This window comes from Pleurodeles waltl, chromosome 9, assembly GCF_031143425.1.
Source record: "Pleurodeles waltl isolate 20211129_DDA chromosome 9, aPleWal1.hap1.20221129, whole genome shotgun sequence".
NCBI classification, from domain to species: domain Eukaryota; kingdom Metazoa; phylum Chordata; class Amphibia; order Caudata; family Salamandridae; genus Pleurodeles; species Pleurodeles waltl.
In genome coordinates this window covers 159,113,532-159,136,558 of record NC_090448.1, presented here as the reverse complement: position 1 = coordinate 159,136,558, position 23,027 = coordinate 159,113,532, and the positions used below count along the sequence as shown (strand labels likewise).

Here is a 23,027-nt window from a genome sequence, read left to right as displayed (position 1 = left end):
CCCTGTTGCACAATTATCCTGAGCAAGACCTGACTTACCTTTAACTTGTCAGAGAGGTCTTTAATTTCATTTACAGCGCCATTATACTTGTTGGCCAGCTCTCTCAGTTCCTCTTGTGTCCGTTCGTTCATTTCTTTTAGGTGTGTGCATTCATCTTCTGTGTTACTTAGACTTCTCTAAAAACAAATGTTAGCAGAAAAGTCAGGTATGTTTCAAAACATGCTATTAAGTTACATACGCACTTCGATCACTGGGCAAAAGAACGTGTTATGTAGACATACCAATCGAAATTTTAAGCTTACGTATGCAAGACTTCAATAGATGAATTTCCCATGTCCTAAAAGTTGAATCCCTCAGTAAGCAAAATGCAGTATCAAAAGATGTTACTTACCTGTAATTGTAGTTCTGCAGTATTACCATCTTCCATAGATTCAAATGCTTCAATCTTTCCCCTTCGAAGTGGAAGTCCCACAGTCTATCTAGAAAGCAGTACAATGGTATACATAGCCCAGAAGGGTTAGAAACATTACTTTGAGTACCCTCCTCTCATCGCTTCAAAATAATCAATCTTCAGCCCTTCAGGCCACAGCACAGTGGTGATTGACCTCTCCCCTCAAAAGCACCATACCTCAGATTTTTCGTCACTAGTGTAAAGTGACAATGTCATAAATCAAGGTGAATGTCAGAAAAGGACAGTGGGTCGCATGTGAATCTTTGAAACGTACCAATAATGGGGGACTATAGTTGCAGGCAAGTAATTTTTTCCTTCAGCAGTTTTGGATCTTTCATAGATTCACATGCTTGTATCAGAACAGGAAGCCGTCAAACTTCTGAATATAATTGAAATAACTGTGGATGGTGGGTATGCTAAGTAATAGCGCACTTAATTGAAATAAATGAGATAATGCTGCTTATACCACTAATATGTCATTCTGTACTGTTGAATCTGAGCAGCAGTGCTGCATAGATGTGTGTCTAATGTTTCATGCTGCTGCTCTGCAGAAACACACCAGCAAACAAAACTAGTGAAGGAGAAACTTATAGTGGAGTTTTCTTTTACTCTTCTTTGTAAAGGCCTTCTCAGCTACATGTTTCGGGTTTTAAAAAACTATATTCAAAACAACTGGTTTTTTACATGACATCTGGATGGAACTTTAGGAATTAATCTGGGATTTGCTCTCAAAATTACTTGATCATCCCTCAATAGCATATATGGCTCCTTAGTGGTGAAGGCTTGTATATCCCTTTGTTTCTTTGCTGATGTTAGGGCTATCATTAATGCCAGCTTCTTGGAAGAAAAAAAAATTCTGCCTTGTGAATGGGTTCGAATGGACTTTACATTAACTGTGAAAGGACTGTATTAAATTGTCAAGGATGAAGAAGGTCTTTTATTTGAGGGTAGACTCTAAAAAGTATTTTGACGAACTCATTGATGATTTTGTTAGACCAAATGGTATATCAGTAAAAACGTCTGAAGCATAAATGCGAGAAAGACCCGATTGCGCGACATGTTTCCTGGCAGCCTACACAACAACATTTCCATTTCAACTGGTTATTTTCGGGTTGCAAGTTATGCTCTGGCTTTGGCTAAAAGTTCCTTATAATTAATTGGAATGTTCAAATAAGAGAACACAGTGTATTCAAGAGTCAAGAAGACAAGTGTAAGGATTTGAGGTCCAGATTAAGTTCGTGCTTGTGATGGGCTGTCAACAGTTGGGGATTTGGATGTAATTGGTTGTGATGCTTCTCTGAAAGGAGAAGTAGCTCAGTGAACTAATACTGTATGGACCATTCTGGAGCTTTTAGAATTAAGCAAGATGGTTCTCTCAATCTTTCTGAGAATCTTTGGGCTGACAGGCACTTTGGTGTTTGGGAGAGGGGGGGCGGGTGTTAAGCATTAGCAGAGACCTGGCCATGCTTCAAAAACACATTCCTACATACCCTTGGTTGTGGATGCTAGCATGCATAAAACTAGCAATTTCAGATTCTGAGTTTCAGCAAATAAGCTTAGGTTTGGTTTGCCCTACTAAGCAAATATGCAGTCCTGAACTTCTTGGTTCATTTCCTATTCTTGACAAATGTTACTCATTCTGCTCAATGTGCCTGCTAGTACAGTGATTGTACCAGAACATGTTCTGGTTTGAGGTTTATTTGGTTTTTGAACGTCAATGCCCAAATTTTTTGAGCCTCGTGCGGTAATGCTTGAGTACTTGTGCTGCGTTAGTTAATGATGCAATGCACTGTTTTTGTATAGTCTGAGTGTACTAGCACTGAAGATCCTATTATTCATGAAAGAAAAACTTGCAGGCTTCAGATCTTGTAGGTGCACTCACCATCCTAGTAGGGAAGCCTCTATTATGATTACAAAGAATGGAATCTGAGGCAGAAAAGTCAAAATTGATAAAATATTTTTCTATTGAATACACAATGGACAAGCTGTTTTCATTTTTTGAGAAATCTGTATTACATCATCAAAAAAGCACTCTGCTTGAAATCTCCGCTTGTCTAGATCTTCCTGAAAGGGTCTCACTCTAAGATAGCAAAATGGAAGTAATGAGTTTCAAAACACCACTCCTAAGTGGCATTTGAAGATGCATACTGAAACAGACTTTCTATTCTGTGCTGTCTCTGTCAGATCGATTTGCTTGGTTCCTATCACAATTGTTGGGTAAGCATTGTTCTATACAGTATTAAGAGTAGCACCCAGAAAAGCTATCATTTCTTGATGGGAGTAGTTAAGATTTCTGTGGGTTGAGAACTAGACTGAATTTGTTGAAAAGATTTAGGCAAGCTTTGGCTGTTTTCTTTCCTGCTTCATAAGGAACTTTTTACCAACCGGTCTCTGAGATTTGGAAAGACCCGATGGCTTTTCTATCTTAAATATGCAACTGCTTAGGCAAGACATTTAGTAAAGAAGCAAGGGGTCCACTTTAATCCAATAGGAAGAATAGTAAAACTGGTAATGGCTGCCCGCCACTTCAAATCCCAAGTATCTGAAGTGCTATGGGTGAATTCAATTATGGAAGTAGGCCGCCTTGGAGGTCTAATGTTGTCATACAATCTTTGTGATTGCGAAGCAGAACAATGTATTAACGCCTGACCATGTGAAATTATTGTCTTTTTAAATATTTGTTTAGATTCTATAGATCCAAAACGGGTCTTCATTCTTCAGATGTTTTTCTTTAATAAGAAGGGGACATTTTCGCTGGCTTCATTGCTGGCTCCTTTGCATGGTCAGAGACCCAAATTGCCAAAGACGGTGATAAAGTTGAAACTTCTTTTGAGGTGGAGTAAGAGGAGGTTTTTGGATGAATTCCAATGCGTGACCATAAGAAACTAGAACTTGGTTGTTATTCACCTTCACTCTGTTAAACAATAAGATATCCAACCTTCAATTGATCTTGAGGAGAAAAAAATAAAAAGTGTCCCGTGCCATTATTTCGTCACCGTTGCTCTCTTTTTGGGGTGTTTCTTGAATAAGCTGCAGGTGGAGGACATCTATTTTGCTGTTGTGCTTACTATGGTGGAACATGCGGTTGAAATGGTTGATACTGATGAGATCATAATCCTCCTCTGTAAATGATTGCACTCTCCCTTTTGCTCCTTGAAAGGGCAGTCACCTTTGTTGTTGAATACCTAAGGATCCAGCAATGCGGGTGTCTGTCTTCATCGTCTGCAAGGCATCATCCACATGTTTCCAAAACAAAGTCCTACCATCATACGGCATGTCCAGGATTTTGCTTGGATCTTCAGGCACAAAGGAAGTGGCTTGCAACCAGCTTTGTCTCCAAAGAACAGATGCTCTAGCCAACTGCGGAATCCAATGGATGAACTATTTTCCCCTTCTTGAAGGATCTTTTTTGGACTGGATTATGTGTCTGAGTAATTTAAATATAAGGTCCTATATCCGACCACACCTGCCTGACATAATGACTAGGTATTGCTAAACAACTGACCGATTGACTGTGGATGTTAACATAGTTGAAAATCGCTATAATGTCTGAGGGCCTTCCTTCTCTATGAGGTGGAGTAGAGATTGGAGTGGATGGATTCTTTGTGCAGCACTGAGCACCTCGTGTTATCACTGAATCTGATTTGGGGGGGGTCAAATTTTACAAGCTGCTGGATTTTCAGGTAATTTATATTTTGTGACCAAACGAGATAGAACAGCTGACACAGTTGCTGGGTTTTTCATTATTTTAATGTCTTCTTTTCAGGATGAAATCCACAAATAGAATTGCTTTGCCAGTTTTAAAGGAGGATTCTTTGAAGTTGTATAAAAAACAATCAGATTTCTTAGTAGGTATCCAAAGGTTGAACTGTTTTAATGCTCTCTTTAGAAGGTTATGAAATCTTCCCATATTATCATGAAGTGCATCCATATGTTGTGTAGATGTTGGCGATGAGAAAGAAATTAAGCAGTCATCCCACTCTGAAGCCATATCCTGACTTTCATTTACATCATCCTTTTCTCTTCATTCATCAGTTGAAATATCATTAATTGGAAGAATTATGATTTAGGGCCTTGGTGTTTGTCTGAGAGATGCCCGAGAAAGAAGGTTATGCTGTTTTCAAGGGGTAGGCAGTTGCACACAAGAAGACTGTTAAGGCAATGATGGTTGTTTGGGCGACATGGTTTTCAAAGGTTCTGGGAACCTTTTCTAATAGTCTACTGCCATGATCTTTAAGTCTTTTACTAAAACGTCCGTCACCTACATAATTTCTTCTTGACACTGCCCTTTGTGTGCATTAGGTTATTGATCCATATATTGTATGGGTCTGATTCCGCAGGTTTCTGCTTGAAAGGAGTAACATCCTTCCTCCAAATATTCTTTGTCTCCCTCCTCTCCTTGGCATTTCATATGAAATTCCCATGTACTATATGCAGAGTCAATGAGCCCATCATCATCAGAATCATCCTCATCTAGTAGATGATTTAGTGGTAGCAGAGATACCCTAGAGGGTGAAGTATGCTTTAGCATTAATGGCACTGAAATGTTTTTTTTTTCTTTTTTGAAAACCATTTTTTCCTGCTTTTGTTGTAATCGTTAGTCTTGCCGTCTATAAAGAGGTTGTAAATGTGAGCAAAGTTGTGCTCGTTGAACTGGTTGTAGTAGCAGTGACTGTTGACATTGTTGCAGTTATCGATTTCTTTGAAGAGATTTTTGTATACATTTTTTCCATTGCTGATGGTCTGCTCATTGAGGACTTTTCAGTTGACAGTGCTGAGAAAGATTTCTTAAATTCGGAAGACACCTTTAAAGAAGGTATTGTAGGCTCTGATTTTGATAGCTTTTGTTTTTGGAAATATGAGCATTTCCAAAAAATTGTGTTTGTTCTCTTGAAGACATGGTGGATATTTTTCATAACCTTTTTTGGTGGCTCTTGCTTCTTTCCATGAGGCAGATGAATTCTCTATTTTTCCAGGCTCTGTGCTTTCCTACTGGACTCTGATGAATCCTCACTATTTCCCCTGGAGCTGGGGTATATTTGGTTGTTATTTTTCAAAACCACAGTAAAACCTCCATTTCCGATTCTTCCAAGTTCTGGAAGACATGGTACAACAGATTTTATAGTCTTTTAATTTATGGGTAACCGTCAAGTGTCACTCTGATGTCCACAGGTACCACACAGTCTGAAAAGGCCTTTTTTGGAAGGTTCTGACATTCTCTGAAGTCAGATTTTGTCAACAGATGGTAGAATATTGACATTTTAGAAGACTAAATCAATAGAGAATATAGAAATTGCGGCGATATAAGTAGAGTGAGCAGAGCTAAGGAGACACTCCCATCACAGGACGTGCAGTAGAAATTCTGAGGTAAGGTACTGTCTGAGGTCACAGGGTGCTGTGACCTGACTGGCAGAAGTTTGGTTCTTTAGAAATTATGCAATTAGGGTATCAAAATTAATGCATCTAGTCCTTCTAGACTATGTTTAGCTTTGTACTGCTTTCTAGAGATACTGTGGGACGGTGAATGATTCAAGAATGTAAAGCTATTAAAGATTCAATACTGGAGAAATAAAGGGATAAGCTTCTCTAATAAATCCTTTAGTGTACAGTCTCTAAAATGTCATGCAATCCTTCTCCATGCTCTGGAATTAAGTCACCTTTGTAAATTTGACAAATATACTTAAATGTACTTTAAAAAAAAATATTTGGGGGGGGATTTACATTTTGGGGAAGGAAAAAAGAAAGAAGTTGACAATAGGTGAATCAGTGTTCAGTACTTCATGTTGTGACTATACAAAATGGTGTAGACTATAGCCGCATCAACACAGCGGTTTTAGTGTTTACAAATGTTCAAATATTGGTTTTCAACTCTTGTAACATATCTGAGGCAACTCAAATCAGATGATTAGAGTAGATGTCCACAACCATTAAACTTGGGATATGGTAAAGGAAAAAAAAACGGGGGCCAGAAACAAAGTTAAAAATATGGCTACAACTGCAAATACAATCAAAGAGTGCCATATGATCAGCACAGCTAATAGGTAGTTAAGAGCTTATGGAGGCACAGCCTTCTGGATCTATCATTATGGTGACTATCATGGATGAATTTTACATGAACGGTATGAGCGGTGATGAGGAACAGAGTGCGCCTAAGCAGCTGGGAATGAGCATCTTTCACAGTTTGGTCAATATGCAAGAGCCTTTGGGTTTGTACACAGCGAGGACAGGCGAGGTGTGCCTTGGAGAAGTGTTGTGCTTGGTGGGTTTAAGATAGTTCCCTGTGTAGTATGGTTAATTGGATGTTCTTGAACCTAGCACTGCTGAAGAGACCTTTGAAGGGAACTCTAGTGCTTTAGCTCATTCAGTGTCATGAAAGGATCTGCCCACCTACGACTCCCAAGTCTCACGCAGCGCAGAGAATTAAATCCTAGTGTACTCTCTGACCCTTTTATAAGTTAAGGTAACTAAATGTCAACCCATGCTTATTAGTAACAGTGACGTATTACGGATTGTGTAATGGTTCTTCATCATTCGTATTCCATAGTCTGTGCAATGTCACCCTGAGTTGTCTGTATGTAAGGAACTGGTCAGGATACTTAAATTTACTTATTTATTCTCAACACATTACGTACAGGGAACCAAAGTTGCAGGCAATGGACATTACCTTCTTCAATTCTAAACACCTATAATTTGCACACAAAAAATATAATAGAACATATTACCTTTATTGTGAATCCAATATCAGCACCACAAGCAGGACCAGAGAGAGCTTCTACAACAGAGGATGTCACATGTTTTGTGAAGAACCCCCGAGCACAGACACTTACATAAAGAATCCTGCCCAAGCATGACACCTATTGTCACAGCCAAGTTCCAATACTTCTGGTAGATATGTATAATGACAGCACAACATATTGTTTAAACTGGATGGCTATAATTCCAGGCTTCAAGCAAATAGACTACACAGACCTTCCTGAACTGCATATGTACAGCACAATGCATCTCATACATACTGCTAACAAGCTGCATCTATTGCAGACCTACTAGCCAGCCAACACATTTCTGCTTTTACATCACCAGTGGTAAGGCAGATATGCTGCCTTAGCTCTGGGGGAATGACTGAATTCTTTTAAGAGGGTCAACTCTTCCTATGTTCTACGTCACGAAATTATCAAGACTCACATTAGTTGAAATGACTGCTTTGATACCAGGGTAAGTCCATCATAGGTAAAGTTCTGAAAGGAAGACATTCTTGTCAAACAGAATTTAAAGACAATATAAACATGATTTGTTTAAATAAAACTTTACGAATAAAAGTGGAAATTAATCTCCCTGAAACAGTGTCTTCATGGGCGACTGTAGACAGCCTTTTGGAAGAAAGTCTGTAGCTCACTAATTCTCATCACTGAAGAAATGTAATTAGAAGGCCATTTTTCATGTTTAATGATCAATGCATGCATGCAATGCATGAGAATGCCACGCAGAGGAAACAGATCTTGCAGGTGCAGACCCAAAATCTAAATTTTCCTGGGCGAGACCGGAGCTTTGAGGATAATCTCCAAATTTACGGAAATACTGAATTACTGGAAAGAGCCTGGTTTGAGGAGAATTGGCAAAAAGCTAAACAGGACCTTCACTGTCTAGATGAAGAGCAAAACCCCAAAAAATCCTTCCCTGCTCTCGGAGTAGAGGTGAACTGAGGAGCTTGTTGGCAATTTACCATGTAATTTTCCTCTAATGCTCATCAGTCTTGTACAGAAGCATGCTTTTTCTATAAAAGAGATTTAAAAAAATTCTTGAATTCCTACCTGTGTTAGGGAGAACCCAGATGCCAACCTATTTCTATTAAGCAGTATAGCCCATTTACCCTGAATGGAATCCAGCCTGTTCACAGAGAAAGAAACTAGCACTAATAAGAAAACCGTTATTTAGGAGAATTCAATGAACAGGCTTGCTTTTGATCTGAGATTGCCGATTCTGGGACGTCTGCAACTCTAAAGTGTATAAAAACTGGGATTGAGTTTACATACTGTGATTGCTGGTCACTGCTCAGGGCCAAGTAACACATGGGTTCTCTGCATGCTAGATTACTTCCACTACTAGGAGACCACTGAAGATACTTCAGCACGTTGGCCAGAATGTTAAAAATGACTAATGTCAATGCCAGCAATGCCATGATGGAAGAGAAAAGGTCTGAAAAAAGATGCCCACCTAACCCACTTACAATCTGATCCCTAACAATCCCCCCCCCCCTGCCTCACGCCCTAACAAGGCAATCCTGGATATCAGTGGGCCTGGCGAAAAAGAAGGGCCACATTTTCAGTATAATAAACTAAAAAAAAAAAACAAAAAAAAATATTGAACATGATTTAAGGCGTTCAAATGAGTGCAATAGTGCCCTCCAGGTCATAAAGAAAAAGGAAAGAGTGTTTTTCTTGTCAATTAATTTTAAGTGGTACATTCAGCAATCTCATGTTTTTAGGCCACAATCTGTACATGTTCAATCCAACAGAATTAACACGTAGAAGACTTCAATGCTTAATTCTCATTTGCCGCCTCATATTTTGTGCTCTACCGATTTCCTCTTTGTATCTCCTAGTTCTGTTCATAAACCTCTCTCTGCACAGGCACACCCTAAGTGAATTAAGAGCACATCTCTTAAACCCTTGTCCGGTTTGCTGTGGTAGTGTTCGTCTATGGCAGGGCCTTGGAATACTCATGACATGAATCCTAGGGCAGTGATTTCCTTGCGCTTTAAATCTTTAACATGTATGGCAGTACCTACCTTCCTCTTGCCAGGCTTGAGGCAAGGGAAGGCATACAGTAGTATAGTCACCAAAGAGATATTGAACAATGTAGGTCTTCTCAAACATGAGAGCTAAGATGTATTTGACTCTTCTGAGGTGGGCCACTTGGCAAATAGGGTGTTCTGTGATGCCCCGTAAGCTGTCCCAAATCACTTGTAAGCACTGCAGAAAAATAGCCATTCTAAGAAAAGAACAGAACCTTGGACAACACCATTTGAATAATATGCTTCTCTTGATAAGCTGCACACCATTAAAGACTTTCACAAATATAGAATGTGCATGTGCCCCAATAGTGGATAAATTGAAACAAATCCCTGAAGTATTAAGTACTATTATAGACAATATAAAAAAGAATAATCTTGCAGGGCACGGAAAAACAGAGAATGGATGGAATACGTGTTATAATTCAAGGAGGAAAGATTATGAGATAAAAATGGAAGACAATGAAACAATAAGAGTCGATAAAGATGACTCCCCTGGGAATCTCAATACAGGAACTAAGCAGAACAATATATTCAATGAGATTAATAAATATAATGACGAAGTAGGAAATCAGGGAAACCCACAGTACTCGAGCTGCAAGAAAAAAAACGATGCACCGGCATAGGGAACAACAAAAAAAACAGAGAAAGAAATTGCATGAAGCAAAAAAGAAAGCAACAAATAAGTTCAGCACAATTACATCTCCTAATTGTGAGGCAAAAAACAGAAAACACTTGTGAGACGACATCAGAAACAGCAATACAGAAAAGAGAACAAATAAAATCCTTTCCAATCCTTCAAAGGCACGAGAAAAAAAATGAGGACATTATTGGAAAGATAGTAGATGTAAAAGCAACTAGGGGAACTAGTCTTGCAAAGAATACAACGAAAACAGAGCAGTCTCTCATTACAATTCCCTCAGGCGATGGGGATAACAATCTCTGAACTGAGCCCTCAGTCACCAGCAAATCGAAGTTCCTAAGAGGATAGGAATCACAGGGAACAAAGGAATCGACCACCAACATCAGCAGACAAACAGCGAGGGAAATAATAAGGTCAGGAATATGCAACTCTTGGGCACAATTGATTATGCATCAAAAGTACAAAGTGTAATCGAAAAAGACATGATGTGCCGACTACCGGATTATGAAGAGGAAGGAATCAGGAAACTGGAAATAGGAGTCGGAAAAGACGGCCCAGGGAGAAGTTTATGGGAAAGGGAAGACCGGAACACTGACATAAAAAGCCTGAAAGTTTCAGATAAACTAATTTTTACATCAACATATAAGTCTAGAGGTGCACATGACATTTTGAACAGGGGTAATGTACAAAAATATTCTGCATGCAATCCCAACACTGACAAATATAACATCGTATGATATAGTGTCAATTGAGTTTCTGAACCTTACAGAGGGGAGTGTCCAGGAAGCCAGTAAGGCTTCTTTTCAAAATAGCGAACTGGTTCAATCAATTATGAGAGAAAAAGCTATTTTTGCAGCCTGAGGAGTACAATTATCATTACCCCCAAAAGTCATGTATCCAGAACCGTTAGTCATAGTAAAAACCAAGAACGGGGGAGGTCAATTATATTCAGTTCTTAGAGACGCAAAAGGAAGGATGGAAAAGCCGGAGGAGAGACAAGAATCATACAGCATAGAGGAGACGGAAAGACCAATAATAGTAAACGCAGATTGGATAACCTAGGCTATACATGGAATGTGTAGGACATGACCTAATGGGTATAATAAAGCAAATAGATGGCATGATGCTTTAGACATTAGCTCATGGAACATTAACGGAGCCCAAACCAAGTCCCAGAAGAAAGATTTATCCTTGATGCTAAAAAGGAAGTCAAATAATATGCCTTCAGGAAACATGGGCAATTGAATCTTTCAATATAGTATGGTATGCAGGACATTATAGACCGGCAACAAAAATAAAAAAAACAGGGCAGACCAAAAGGAGGCTTAGCAATTTTTATAGAAATAGCGCTCAGAATAGACGCAACCCAGGTACCCCTAGCAAATAATAATATTCTGGTACTAAAACTAAATAACTGGATAGAAGATACGAACACTCCTTTATATATAATAAATGTGTACTTTCCCCCAAATGAAAAAATAAATTCTACCTTAGCTCATGAATTACGTGAGGTTATAATGGGCGTGTTACAGGAACCAAACTTGCCAGACATAATAATAATGGGAGACTTTAATATGGATTTGATGCACATCCGAGAGCGTGAAGAACAAGTAAGCCAGCAAGATTTTGTATGGTCAATTCCCCCAAAAGGACCGGGGGCCACTTGAGAAGAACATGCGACAAAAGGGCGAACTCCTTAATCAAGGATTTGGAGTCCCTAGGTATGAGAAACCTAAATGGGGAATTTCAATCAGACACCCCACCGGAGTGGACCTATTTCTCACCCACTGCTTGCTCCATAATAGACTACACAATAGTAACGCTAAATCTCTGGGGAAAGATAAAATCCTTTAGTATAAAAAAAAAAACATCAAGTAGTGATCATGGACTACAAAGAAGGGTGCTTTCAACACAAATACAGTATCACAAACAGATACCCACATGGGTGGGGGAAGACACTACAATAAACTACAGAAGGCTAATATGGTCTAGCGGAATGAATGCCTAAGTAAAACAGATAGCCGAAATTTTAGCAAAAGAAACCATAGCAAGTGGACATGGCAATACAGTTAAACAGCAGGGGATTTTCCTTAACAGAATAATAGAGAAGGGAGTTGCAAAGAAGCCCCATAAGGGCCTGCAAGGAAAACTAGTGGAGGAGACCCATGTCTGTATAGAAGTTACGAAAAGAAAGGAATAAACTGCAAAGGAAAATTAGGAAAGACCCACAAAATAGAGATTTACAGCATATCTTCCGTAAAGTAAATAAGAGTTTGCAAAGACTGGTCTGGGAAGAAAAAAGGGAAAGAAACGATGAGTTCTGGGCAAAAATGCTATTTTTGTCAAAACAAAAAAATGCAAGGCAGTTCTGGAAAGCCGAAAAATGGAATAAATCGATCTCAAAGACCAGTAGTTAATTCCAATATAGCAGAACAGACGTGGGTCCAATTTCTAAATGCAATATTTAAACCAACAGCAATTGGGCCTACAAAGGAAAAGCCTATAAGTGAAAACATCAGGAAGGGGGGCACAAAAACCAAAGATAGCATTATAGACAGCTTCCCGGAGAATCAAATAAGGGAAACCGTATTAAGTTCCAGGAAGCATGGTGCTCCAGGACCAAATGGGCTGCCTCAAGCTTTGTATTTGTCAAACACAGATTTATGGATACCAGTACTAGCCACAGTTTATAACTGTGTGCTACAACAGCAGATAGTACCAGATTCTTGGCTCTATAATAAACACTGTTTATAAGAAAGGTAACAGACGTACCAGAAAACTATCGATTAATTACGTTACAAGATATAGAAGCAAAGTATTTTGCTAGCCTACTACTAAGTGAATTACAAGAATGGGCAATGGAAAGAAAGATTGTCCCACTCAATCAAACCGGATTCACACAAGGAGTAGGAACGGAAACTTATATACTAGCATTATCCTTGCTAATGGATAAACAATCTCTAAAGAAGTTGCCAGTGTAGCTTTGCTGACTTCAAATCAGCCTTCGACTCTGTAAATCGAAATTTACTATGGAGGAAGCTCACAGCACTGGGCATTCCATTCAGTCTTCTCAAAGCTATACAGCTCCTGTACACTGATACTTGGATGAGGATACGGATATGGGACGGGTCGGTCTTGTCAAGAAAAATAGATACCTTTCAAGGACTAAAGCAAGGCTGTGTCCTGGCACATTATCTTTTCAATCTGTTCTTAGCAGACTTATCACAAGAACTAAAAGTAGTAAACTCACATGCACCGAGACTATGCCAGATAACTATCTCTAATCTGCTATATACAGATAATGTTTTTCTGATAAGCCCAATGCAGGTCGGGCTTCGAAGACTACTGGGAAGGCTAACAAACTACTCAAAGCAAAATGGTCTGACAGTAAACTTAGAAAAGACCAAGGTAATGGAATGTAGCCGAAGGATAAATAAAAAATATAGATGGTTCATGAACGGAGAACAGGTAGAACTAATTCATTCCTATCGATACCTGGGAGTACGATTTGATGAACGGCGCTGCTTTACCCAACATAGAGAGGAGTTAAAAAGGAAAGGTCTAACACTGCGCATAGCGCTCTCAACCCTAAAACGAACCTTGAGTGGCCCTAGCATCTTACCATTATTAAGGGTGATATCCGCCAAACTGGCACTTAGCTTAACGTATGGCAGTGTTGCACTACAGGGCGCGATGCACTATGTCTAAATACAAGTATAATAAGAACATATAGACAGCTATTTCGCCTACCCCCAAATAAATCGCCAGCAGAGATACACTTGGAGTTCGGGCTAATAAACCAGACAATAGCTAGAAAAGCAGCCTGCATGAAAACTTGGAATAGAATAAAAACAAATGAGAGAAATGACCTGTCAGGTTTTGTGGCAAGAACTCCAAAGAAATAGTGAGCATCCGGCTGCGCTCTATCTGGACAAGGCAATAAATGATTTAGGACTGCACGAAAGCTGGGAAAGTAACATATCTGTAGCATGTTTCAAAAGAGTAGTAAACAACAAACCAAAGATGCTATCTCTATTGAATGACAAAGAAATGTTATTTGGAAAGATCGCTTGCCTGGGGGGTACTAAATGATTATAAACGCCTACGACAGCAGCTCTATTTCGAAGAAGGCTGGTTCCCTGTTCTAAGAATGGAGTATTTGTATATTCGACTAGGAAAGTTACCTGGTGATAATAAAGACTAGTCAGGGAGGGTGGGGGGGGCGGAGGAGAGCCCTAATGAAATTTGTAGGTTATGTAATAAGGGGAAGGGGAATATGATTCACCTTTTATGTCTGTGCCCTGCCTTAGAGCAAGAGAGAAAATGCCTGCTAAAACTGCTTTTTACTCAACGTGGTATAAGGACATGCAGGCAAGCAGTAATAGCATACCTAAAACCAGGTGACCCAATCCTGAATTCACATATGGTGAAAATTGTAAAGAAGGCAGAGAAGAGATTTTTAGGAAAATGAATAGAACGATGAGACAAGAGCAAAGTTACAGACTAGTTTTCCCTTTTAAGCTGTTTTTTTTTTTTTTAAAGTGTATTATTTATGCATTTTATATGAAAATGAAATTTGATTTTACCCTGGCAACATATGGTACACCATTGTAATGGTTTTTATTAACTGTACAATAAAGATTATTCATTCACATAAGACTTTCAGACTTTTATTTTAATATGGCAAAACTGTACCCTAGAATTCAAAAACTATTTGAGACTCCCAAAGTCTACATTTATTACCAGCACTGGCCGGTAAAGTGATAAAATTCCAAGGGGCCTTTTCAGCCATATGACAGGAAATGCACCCCAATAATAACCGTGGACAACCGTCAGTGAAGGATGCCAAATGTGGTTCAAGCAAGCAAATTTATCATTTTACGATGGCCTCATTTCAGAATTCAGAAGGGCCAAATTTCCTTAAGAGGAGACAGCCTGTCTTCAATATTTTAGACATGTCATAACACATAGAAATAAGGGAAAACGATTGCAACAAATTACCCTCTCCACACCCTCACCCCTACCTAGCAGAAGAGCGGTATTCACTTTATTTCAAACACAGCACACAACTGTGACTCTGCTCATGTACAGTAAGAAATGGATCCAACACATTTTTCTCCTTGAGAATCAGGAGAAAAGATTTCACAAATAAACAGATGTCCTCCTTCTCCAGACACTGCAACATGTCTTTCTTTAACAGGGTGCCATTCCTCACCAGCCAAAGATATCAATTGATAGCATTCAAACACATATTAAGCATTTGATGAATTGTTATTCATTTGTACACTGTACCTTTTGAAAAGAATCACACACACCAGTCAAATGATTCTTACATAAAAGGACTGTTGGATAAAGACATTTTCTAGAAACAATGCTGAAGTGGAAAAAGGACCAAAACAACACAGCAATGTGGTGCCATGTGCAGTTAGCCACATCACTTGAAGATATCATCCACTATAACAATATTGTCAAAGGTATCTCTGGTGCAATTAGACAAAAGCATTTCCAAAGTCTTAACATGGCCTTAGGAAATATTTCTAGGGATTTAGCATAAGCAATAGAAAAGCATAAGTATTTTGAAACCTATGATACATACGGCAAATGAAGGGGGACAAACCGAACAACTGGTAGCCTTAACACCTGCCCCACTGATCAATCTGCAACAGGAAAAATGACCCTGACTTCCACAAGTTTCATAAGAAGGTGCCTTTACCATCCTGGGCAGTCCCTGGGCTTCAATTCAGCTGCATGGAGTCAATAACAGTGCAGAACAAACTGAAGCCCCTCAGCGGATATCTAGCAAACTTATCCTCAGTCGTCTTAAGGAACAGTGTTTTTTTTGTTTTTTTTTAATATACTATTCAAATCTATTTTTTATCATGATTTATAGTTTTAAAAAAATATGACATTCACACACAAAGATTTGCAACTGTCCCACATTCTCACCCCTCTGTCCCCGTCTCTGTTTCAACTATCTGCCAAGTTTCCTAAGTTTGGCAATTTGCTAAATCTTCCCCCTAGATTTTAGTTCTAAACATTCAGAAGTAGGCCCTGTCTTTGAGTCTTAATCAAATAACTGCAGCACCCTCAGTGTAGGTGGTGAGAAGCAAAGGATCTTTACGCAGGACAAGTAAACAATCAGAGGTCTCCACACCTTGAAAAAAAGTACTTGAGTATACATAAGATTATCCATTAACTTCCTATTCACCAATGGTCATCACAGTATATAAAACCATTGTGATATGCTTGGCAGGCCTTTATTCTTCAGATGTGATTCTGTTAGAAGTTTTGCGTCTCTTACCCTTAGCAACTTTCTTTCAGTTGTATTCAAGCCTTCCAATGTTTGGTCCAGCAGTCCCGGGAGCATCATATCAGGGCCTTCTGATATGGGTTACCCCAATACCTCTTTAAGATATCTCAGGACTTCCTTCCAGAACTCCTAAGTGCCCCACAAAGTATGTAAACAAGAAGCTTTATTTTTATCACATCTCTAACCTCTAAATGATATACATTTGATGCAGTCTTGCCAGGGTAAAATACTAACGATAAAACATCTTATACGTCACTTCCCTACAGGAGATCCTCCTATAAAGTTGGGGCTAGTGCATCACAGCATTTCCTGCTCATAAGTCAGGATTTCTCTACTCTGTAGATATGCTGATCTAGTTTGAAATTCCCATTTGGCACTGCAAGTGCCAATGCTCAAAACTTTATACATGACTAATGCTAGCCCTCTGAAGTACAGGCGAGTCTCAGTGAACTGTACTGGGAGTGTTAATTTCCACATAACTGCATCTCTGATGGCGAGTGAGGGAGGAGGAATAAAACCCAGTGCCCGATTTGGAGAAAGAGCAACCTGCTTAAACATGTAAGACGGTGTCCGACATTCTCCTTCCCCTATCATCTAAAGTCCATCACCTGAAGTTATTCATCACGTGGGCTGGAGTAAAGTGAGGAATGTTATGTATCAGAGTCTTTGGTGATGGGATTTATTTAAGTCCTCCACCCACGTCCCCCTTTTGCTAATTAGATATTAATAAAACGTTTTTTATCGGGGTAGCAAAGTATGCAAACTATCAAGCCTACAAAGCTTTTGTTATGCTAGAACTCAAAGATCCACCACTACCGTTCAATCCATCTAGATCCATTTAATTTTGAACTTTATAACTTCAGTATGTCAGGACATAATGGGTCATCCCCTAACTCTCCTTCTTATAATATCAGTATGTTTTTGCTGATCTTTGATCTACCTCAATTTCCCTTCTAAAGATCTTAAATCTGTCTCCCGTATCAGAATGGTCCAAGACTAGAAAAGATACAAGAGCCTGGGAAGGAAAGAATTTATTCACATTTATGCTACATACTAAGAATACACATTGTGTGCCATCTGCCCAGGTGCACCCGTATATTCTTTCATACTATTGGTCCGTTTTCCCCATTACACCCTCCAACCAAATCGTCAAGCGAAGACCAAGTAATCTGTTTGCCCTTGTTACTGGGCAAAAACAGCTGAGCGCCCACAACCCTCCTACTGCATCTTGGGTCATTGACAGGTTCATTAGCTCTGGAATTTGTCTGTTTACCTATAAACCAAACACGTCTTCAAAAGTGTCTAAGCTTTGCCTCCATGGTAGAATCAATGTCTCTGGTATGTCATTCTGGTTATGTTCACTATCATGCATTAATAATGAATATTAATAGTAGTAAGATATACATCTTTGCACCATTTTGATGATAGCCGTATATAAGTATTGTATCTACACCACATTCGGAACATGTATGATGATGGTTGAGGTTTCAGTTTGGACTCACGATAATCGTTTCCCTGCGGGCACAAGTGGCTAATGTCTAAAATTCATGGGAAAGAGGACTGATGCATATGTTAACGGTGTGAACAAGCAGCAAATGGTTAAATTTGTGCAACTTATTAGTATTAGGTATTCCGTTCACCCAAGATGGTGGACCATGGTTAGCAGTCTAGTGTTGCAGAGGCAACTAAGTAGATATTCCAGATGTTTGCCACATCACTGTAGCTCTCCACACTTCAATGGTGCCAAACAGAATAGGATTAGCCCCCACTGCATTCTTGTTGATGGTAAGGGTGTGGGTTATAAGTGATTTTTACCTCAAGCCCATTTGAATGAGCTACTCCAATACTGTCTTATTTGTCTTCAAATAAATTAAAATGACAATTTGGGCTATTTTGCCGCAATATTGGTACTGGTTCGATCTGTATGGGACCAGCTTCGTCGTGTTTGGTATGAAGATGATTGGTACTGGTTCTTAAAGAATACGCACTGGTTGTGTTGGACCTCTCACCAATTATATGAGTAATGGTATTCGCACTTCGCATATAGGAGGAGGAGTTTCACTGTGTACTGTTGTGACATACTGCGCCTTCCTAACTCAAAGTCCCGCTGTCTCACCCTTTCTGATCGTCTTTTCTTGTGCTCATAAACGACCAATGCAAATACAGACACTGAGTTGTGATGAACTTGCACGATGATGTTCATTGCCTTTTATTATACATAGTTTGAATACCTGGTGTTTCCTTCTGTTAGACAAGTTAACTCATTGATTGCTTAATGGAAGTGTGCAGTATATAAAAGAACACAACTTGGAATCCATGTTCTTTGTATATATAATCACCACTGGAGCACTGTTTGGTCTGCACTGTGATTACTTATTTTATTGATTGGTACACTTGATTGGAGTCAAAACATTGCAAGAAGCGAAGTGTAACAGTCCTGTGTTTTGGCTTCTTTGTAATTAATGTTGGCAGGATGAATAGGTATGAGTACCTCTGCGTTCCTTCAAAGACACATAAGAAAGTACCACTTTTAATTGAGTCCCAGAGGACAACTGGTATATAATTACACAACCCCTCCAGGGAACACTCCAATGGTGGTGGGAGAACTGGGCATCAAAATAACTCGTCAATATCTCCTATGATGCCACTCTCATCTAACAACCTTCTCCCTGGGGGGATTGCATAAATTACTCCCATCTAAGATATTCTTCTGCAAAAGCAGGGTCTTCCCCCAACCACACCCCATAGTTTCTGTTTTGTTTTATTGCGGTATCCCCTTCAGCTACATAGACTACTCCTCATCCCTTCTGGGGGGGCGAGTATGCACCCCCATTCTCTATGCCCCAGTTGCTCAACTATGTTTCTCCCTTCACATCAGACCATAGCGCTCGCTGCAAGGTTTGAGCCCAGACAGTCACATGTGCCATGATGGCGTCAGGCAGATGGTAGAAGCATCGGACCAACAAACTGTTCAGCCTCACCCTCTAGAAGCACAAGTGAGCAAGCCTTCAAGCACTTAACTGCATCTCTGAGTCTTTCAGTCTGGGTATGGGTCTCAGTGAAGTCTACTTCGTATCCTCGACGCTTCACCATCCTGAGTGGAAGTTCAGTAAAATATTTTGAACTGACAGCATTTGCTTCTCACAGAATGAAAAAATGACAAATGATCTGGGACTGTAGATGCTGTTCAAATGTGAAAGAAAACAAACGTTTCTGATTTTGTGACAGTTCACCATCACAGTATCTAAAGAACTAGGGATCTTACAACCTTTGCAACTCGAAGGAAAGAGAAGGAGAATGTATGTATGCCTGGGTGTATATCAAATTACACAATTGCAAAAGATGGTTCTGACATAGAACCCTCTTGCAAAGTGTGAAAAGCCATAGTGCGCATTAAGATAGTACATCATCATTGTTCTTGGGAAGACCATTCTAAGCAGCAAATAAGGTTAAGAACTTGGGAGCGATCAATCATTTTGACAGGACCAAGTAATGCAGGCCTAGATGGTGATCACAACAATTGTTTCGTCAGATTGACCCAAGACTCACAATTGGATTTAAAGATGTCTGCATTTATAAAAGGAGAGAGTGAAAAGTGGAAATCATTGCACTAACTTACGCAATGGCCTCCACACTGGCATATACAAGAGGTGAGAATTCCATGGCTGCAGAGGACACAAAATGGTGATACTCCTTTATAACCTTCCTCAGGATTTGGAACAGGATTCTGAGACCTACAAAGAACTATGTTGGTTACCGGGCTCAGCAAAGATGCTCAATAAACGATCCAGATTCCCATTCAAATTTCTTCATGACTTTGCACAATGATCTGCAGCTTTTGTTTTGCAGAGGTGTGATTTTGCCAATGCACTGGAAGTCCCGTCCATCCTGTTCTATAATCTAAAAGCAAACAAGTGTTGTCAATTTTAAGTGAAGTCTAGAATACCAACCCTTCAAGAAAGTGAACTATCTAATCCTAATGAGCCACCAACTCTGGAATACCACAGTTAAAATTACCTTGAAAACTCTGCCATAGTACAGAAGCTGATGGAAAAATCAACCGCTAAGAAAGAAGCTCTTACATTTTCTAACAGGTAAGTATCTTACAATTCTTAGATTTTTTTTTTATTTCTTCTCCTGCTTTGTCTTTTGAGTCAGTGTGTGAAGGGTGGGTATTAGAAGGCTGAAAGTATGACAGATAACCAGTTCTTCAGACATTTGCAACTGTGCTGTCACATACATAAAAAGTAAGCTTTCATTGGTCAAACTATATCAGAGTCAAACTAGACTTTTTCTCTGCTTCTTTGTGGGCAGACGCTAACCTCAGACTCACATGCAAAGAGAAAGGGGTGGAACAGATGGAAGGAAAGCAAAGCAATTGGAAGCATCTGCAAGAATAGGGAGATCAGGGTGGATGGTTATGTTTGATTTCCATTATTTTCCCAGGGCGATTCATATCTGTTAGATATAAGAGAAAACACAGCAAAATATCCTGTTCTCCCCGTTTACAACCCTACATCAGCTCCTAGATCTCATGCATGTTAGTGCAGCAACTATCCCCCAACAAAGCATGAAGGAAAACTATTGGTCAAGACTGAGTTATTTGTGTGTTTTTCTTCTAAGTTCACTTTCAAGGAGATCACTAGCATACAAATTTTCAAGAAATGACATGGTAATTTGGTGTAGTTTTTGGTAATCTATGGTGAACCTCTTTCTACAGGGATGAATCAGTGCTTCAATGCATCATGTACCATAATGTGCAGGAGGACTGGATCATAGATTCTGTTGTCTCTGACAACGATGGAATATTCTCTTTTACAGTTAAGTTGACAGATCGTATACATTGGCCTTATTAGTCCTGGCCTCTTGATATACCTCCGTAAAAAATTGTTCTCCAGAGATTTTCGTTTTTGATTTGTGTTTCTGTATTATGAGAGAAGTAATTTAGTTTGGGTAGACATTGCTAATCTGGACCTATGTTTTCTGGATAACATTTTAAAAAATGGCAGATGTGCTGCAGTGATGATGTAATATTTCAGGAACCATGAGACCTATATACTTCATTGTGGTGTCAAAACACATTTTCTAAAATGGCGGCTCTATAATGACATGTTTTAGCCATCATATGGGTAATTTATTTTAATATTGTTTTTGTTTCAGGTTTTCAAATGATTCAAATTTGTAAACATGAGCTGAACAGGTGGTAGCAGAGGATCTTTACCTCCAGAGTGTTGATAACCACAAAATCTGAAGACTCCTACAAAGAAAAATTAGTCATATGCCAAACTAATCCAATAGAAAAGCGAATATCAACTGCGGCTGGGCAGAAGAGTTCGAGATGCTGCAGAATTACTGCAAGACGAAGTTCACAAAAGATTGAAACTTATGGGTGAAGAGGATCAAATGGTTTATCATTGTAACAAGTCATATAGAATGGAAAAAAGCCTGGAAATATTGTCAAAAAAAGCAGAAACCAGTGAATCGCAACACGATTCAGAGTCTTCTGAGAAAGCAACAACAACCAAACCCAATGCCCATCCACATATAAGATCGATGGCTACCCCTCGTCCACCTCCAGCAACTGATCAGAAAGCACAGAATCTTCAAAGTGTTATCTGTGGTTTAGCCAGAACAAAGGCTAAAGGGACTGAGGAAACTACAGAGTAGGTAGTTTCTTCCAAGATGAAGATTTCAGCCGAGGAGCTGATCTAAATAAAGAGGTGAATGTATTTGTAGCGCATTTGTATGCTCACCCAAACTGCATGTGTGCATACACTCGAAAATATGAATGTACAATGATCTACAAGCAGCGAAGTAACTGCCAGCCTTTAATTAAGCTTGCACTCCTTGAAAAAGCAAATGTAGTTTTAAAGCTACTCTTAAGTGCTGGCTACTGGTTCACACTCAGTGAGATCAGAGAAATAATGGTCAACATTGATGAAACTGTACTGATCCATAATAGTGAAATTAAGAGTTTCCTTGTAAGAATGTACGATGGAATTTGTTTTTGCCAGTCTAACAAAAAGAATAAGGCACTTATGGTGTTCAGATGATTTGACTCCTGAAGTTCTTAGTGCCTAAATAAGATCACAGGATGCAGTAAAATCAGCAGGAACACTTTTAAGAAACGGACTGAAAGAATTCAATACTGGACTTAATGACAAGGAAAATGTTACTTACCAGTAGACATCTGTTCGTGGCATGTAGTGCTGTAAATTCACATGCTGTGCATAAGCTCGCCATCTAGTGTTGGGTTCAGAGTAGTACAACTTGTTTTTGTTTGAAGAAATTGTTTGAGTCACGGGATCGAGTGACTCCTCCCGTTAGGAATACTGTGCATGGGCATCTGTTAGATTGTTTCTCCCCGGGTGGGAGAGTGAAATAGTGAAAAATAGATAGGATAGAATAGACGTCCATGCAATGTATTTGCATATGTACATTATTTATATACAACACTAAATTGCAACTTCTACACATCCTGGTAGGAGGGAGGTTGCATGTGAATTTACAGCACTATATGCCACAAACGGATGTCTACTGGTAAGTAACATTTTACGTTCAATGGCATATTTAGCTGTAGATACACATGCTGTGCATAGACTGTAAAGCAGTCCCTCCATAAGGCGGGGGCTGGTGTGCAGGGGTTGCTATAGTTTGAAAAAGTGTTTTAAGTACAGTTTGTCCAACATTTGCTTGTTGTCTTGCAAAGACGTCTACACAATAATGTTTTGTAAATTTGTGTGGTTTAGACCATGTTGCTGCTTTACAAATATCTGCTATAGGTATGTTACCTAAAAATGCCATAGATTCACAGTTTTTCCTAGTGGAATGTGTT

The 23,027-nt window shown here is 39.3% G+C and overlaps 1 protein-coding gene across 6 annotated transcripts in view; it reads right to left on the bottom strand.

Annotated features, from left to right (window-relative positions):
• SLMAP (sarcolemma associated protein) overlaps positions 1-23,027 on the bottom strand; it is a 793,819-nt gene that overhangs the window by 525,463 nt on the left and 245,329 nt on the right. For all 6 annotated transcript variants that reach the window (XM_069206475.1, XM_069206474.1, XM_069206478.1 and 3 more), the window contains exon 9: positions 39-176. In XM_069206475.1, the coding sequence (XP_069062576.1) occupies positions 39-176 (138 nt within the window). The remainder of the gene's footprint in view (positions 1-38; positions 177-23,027) is intronic.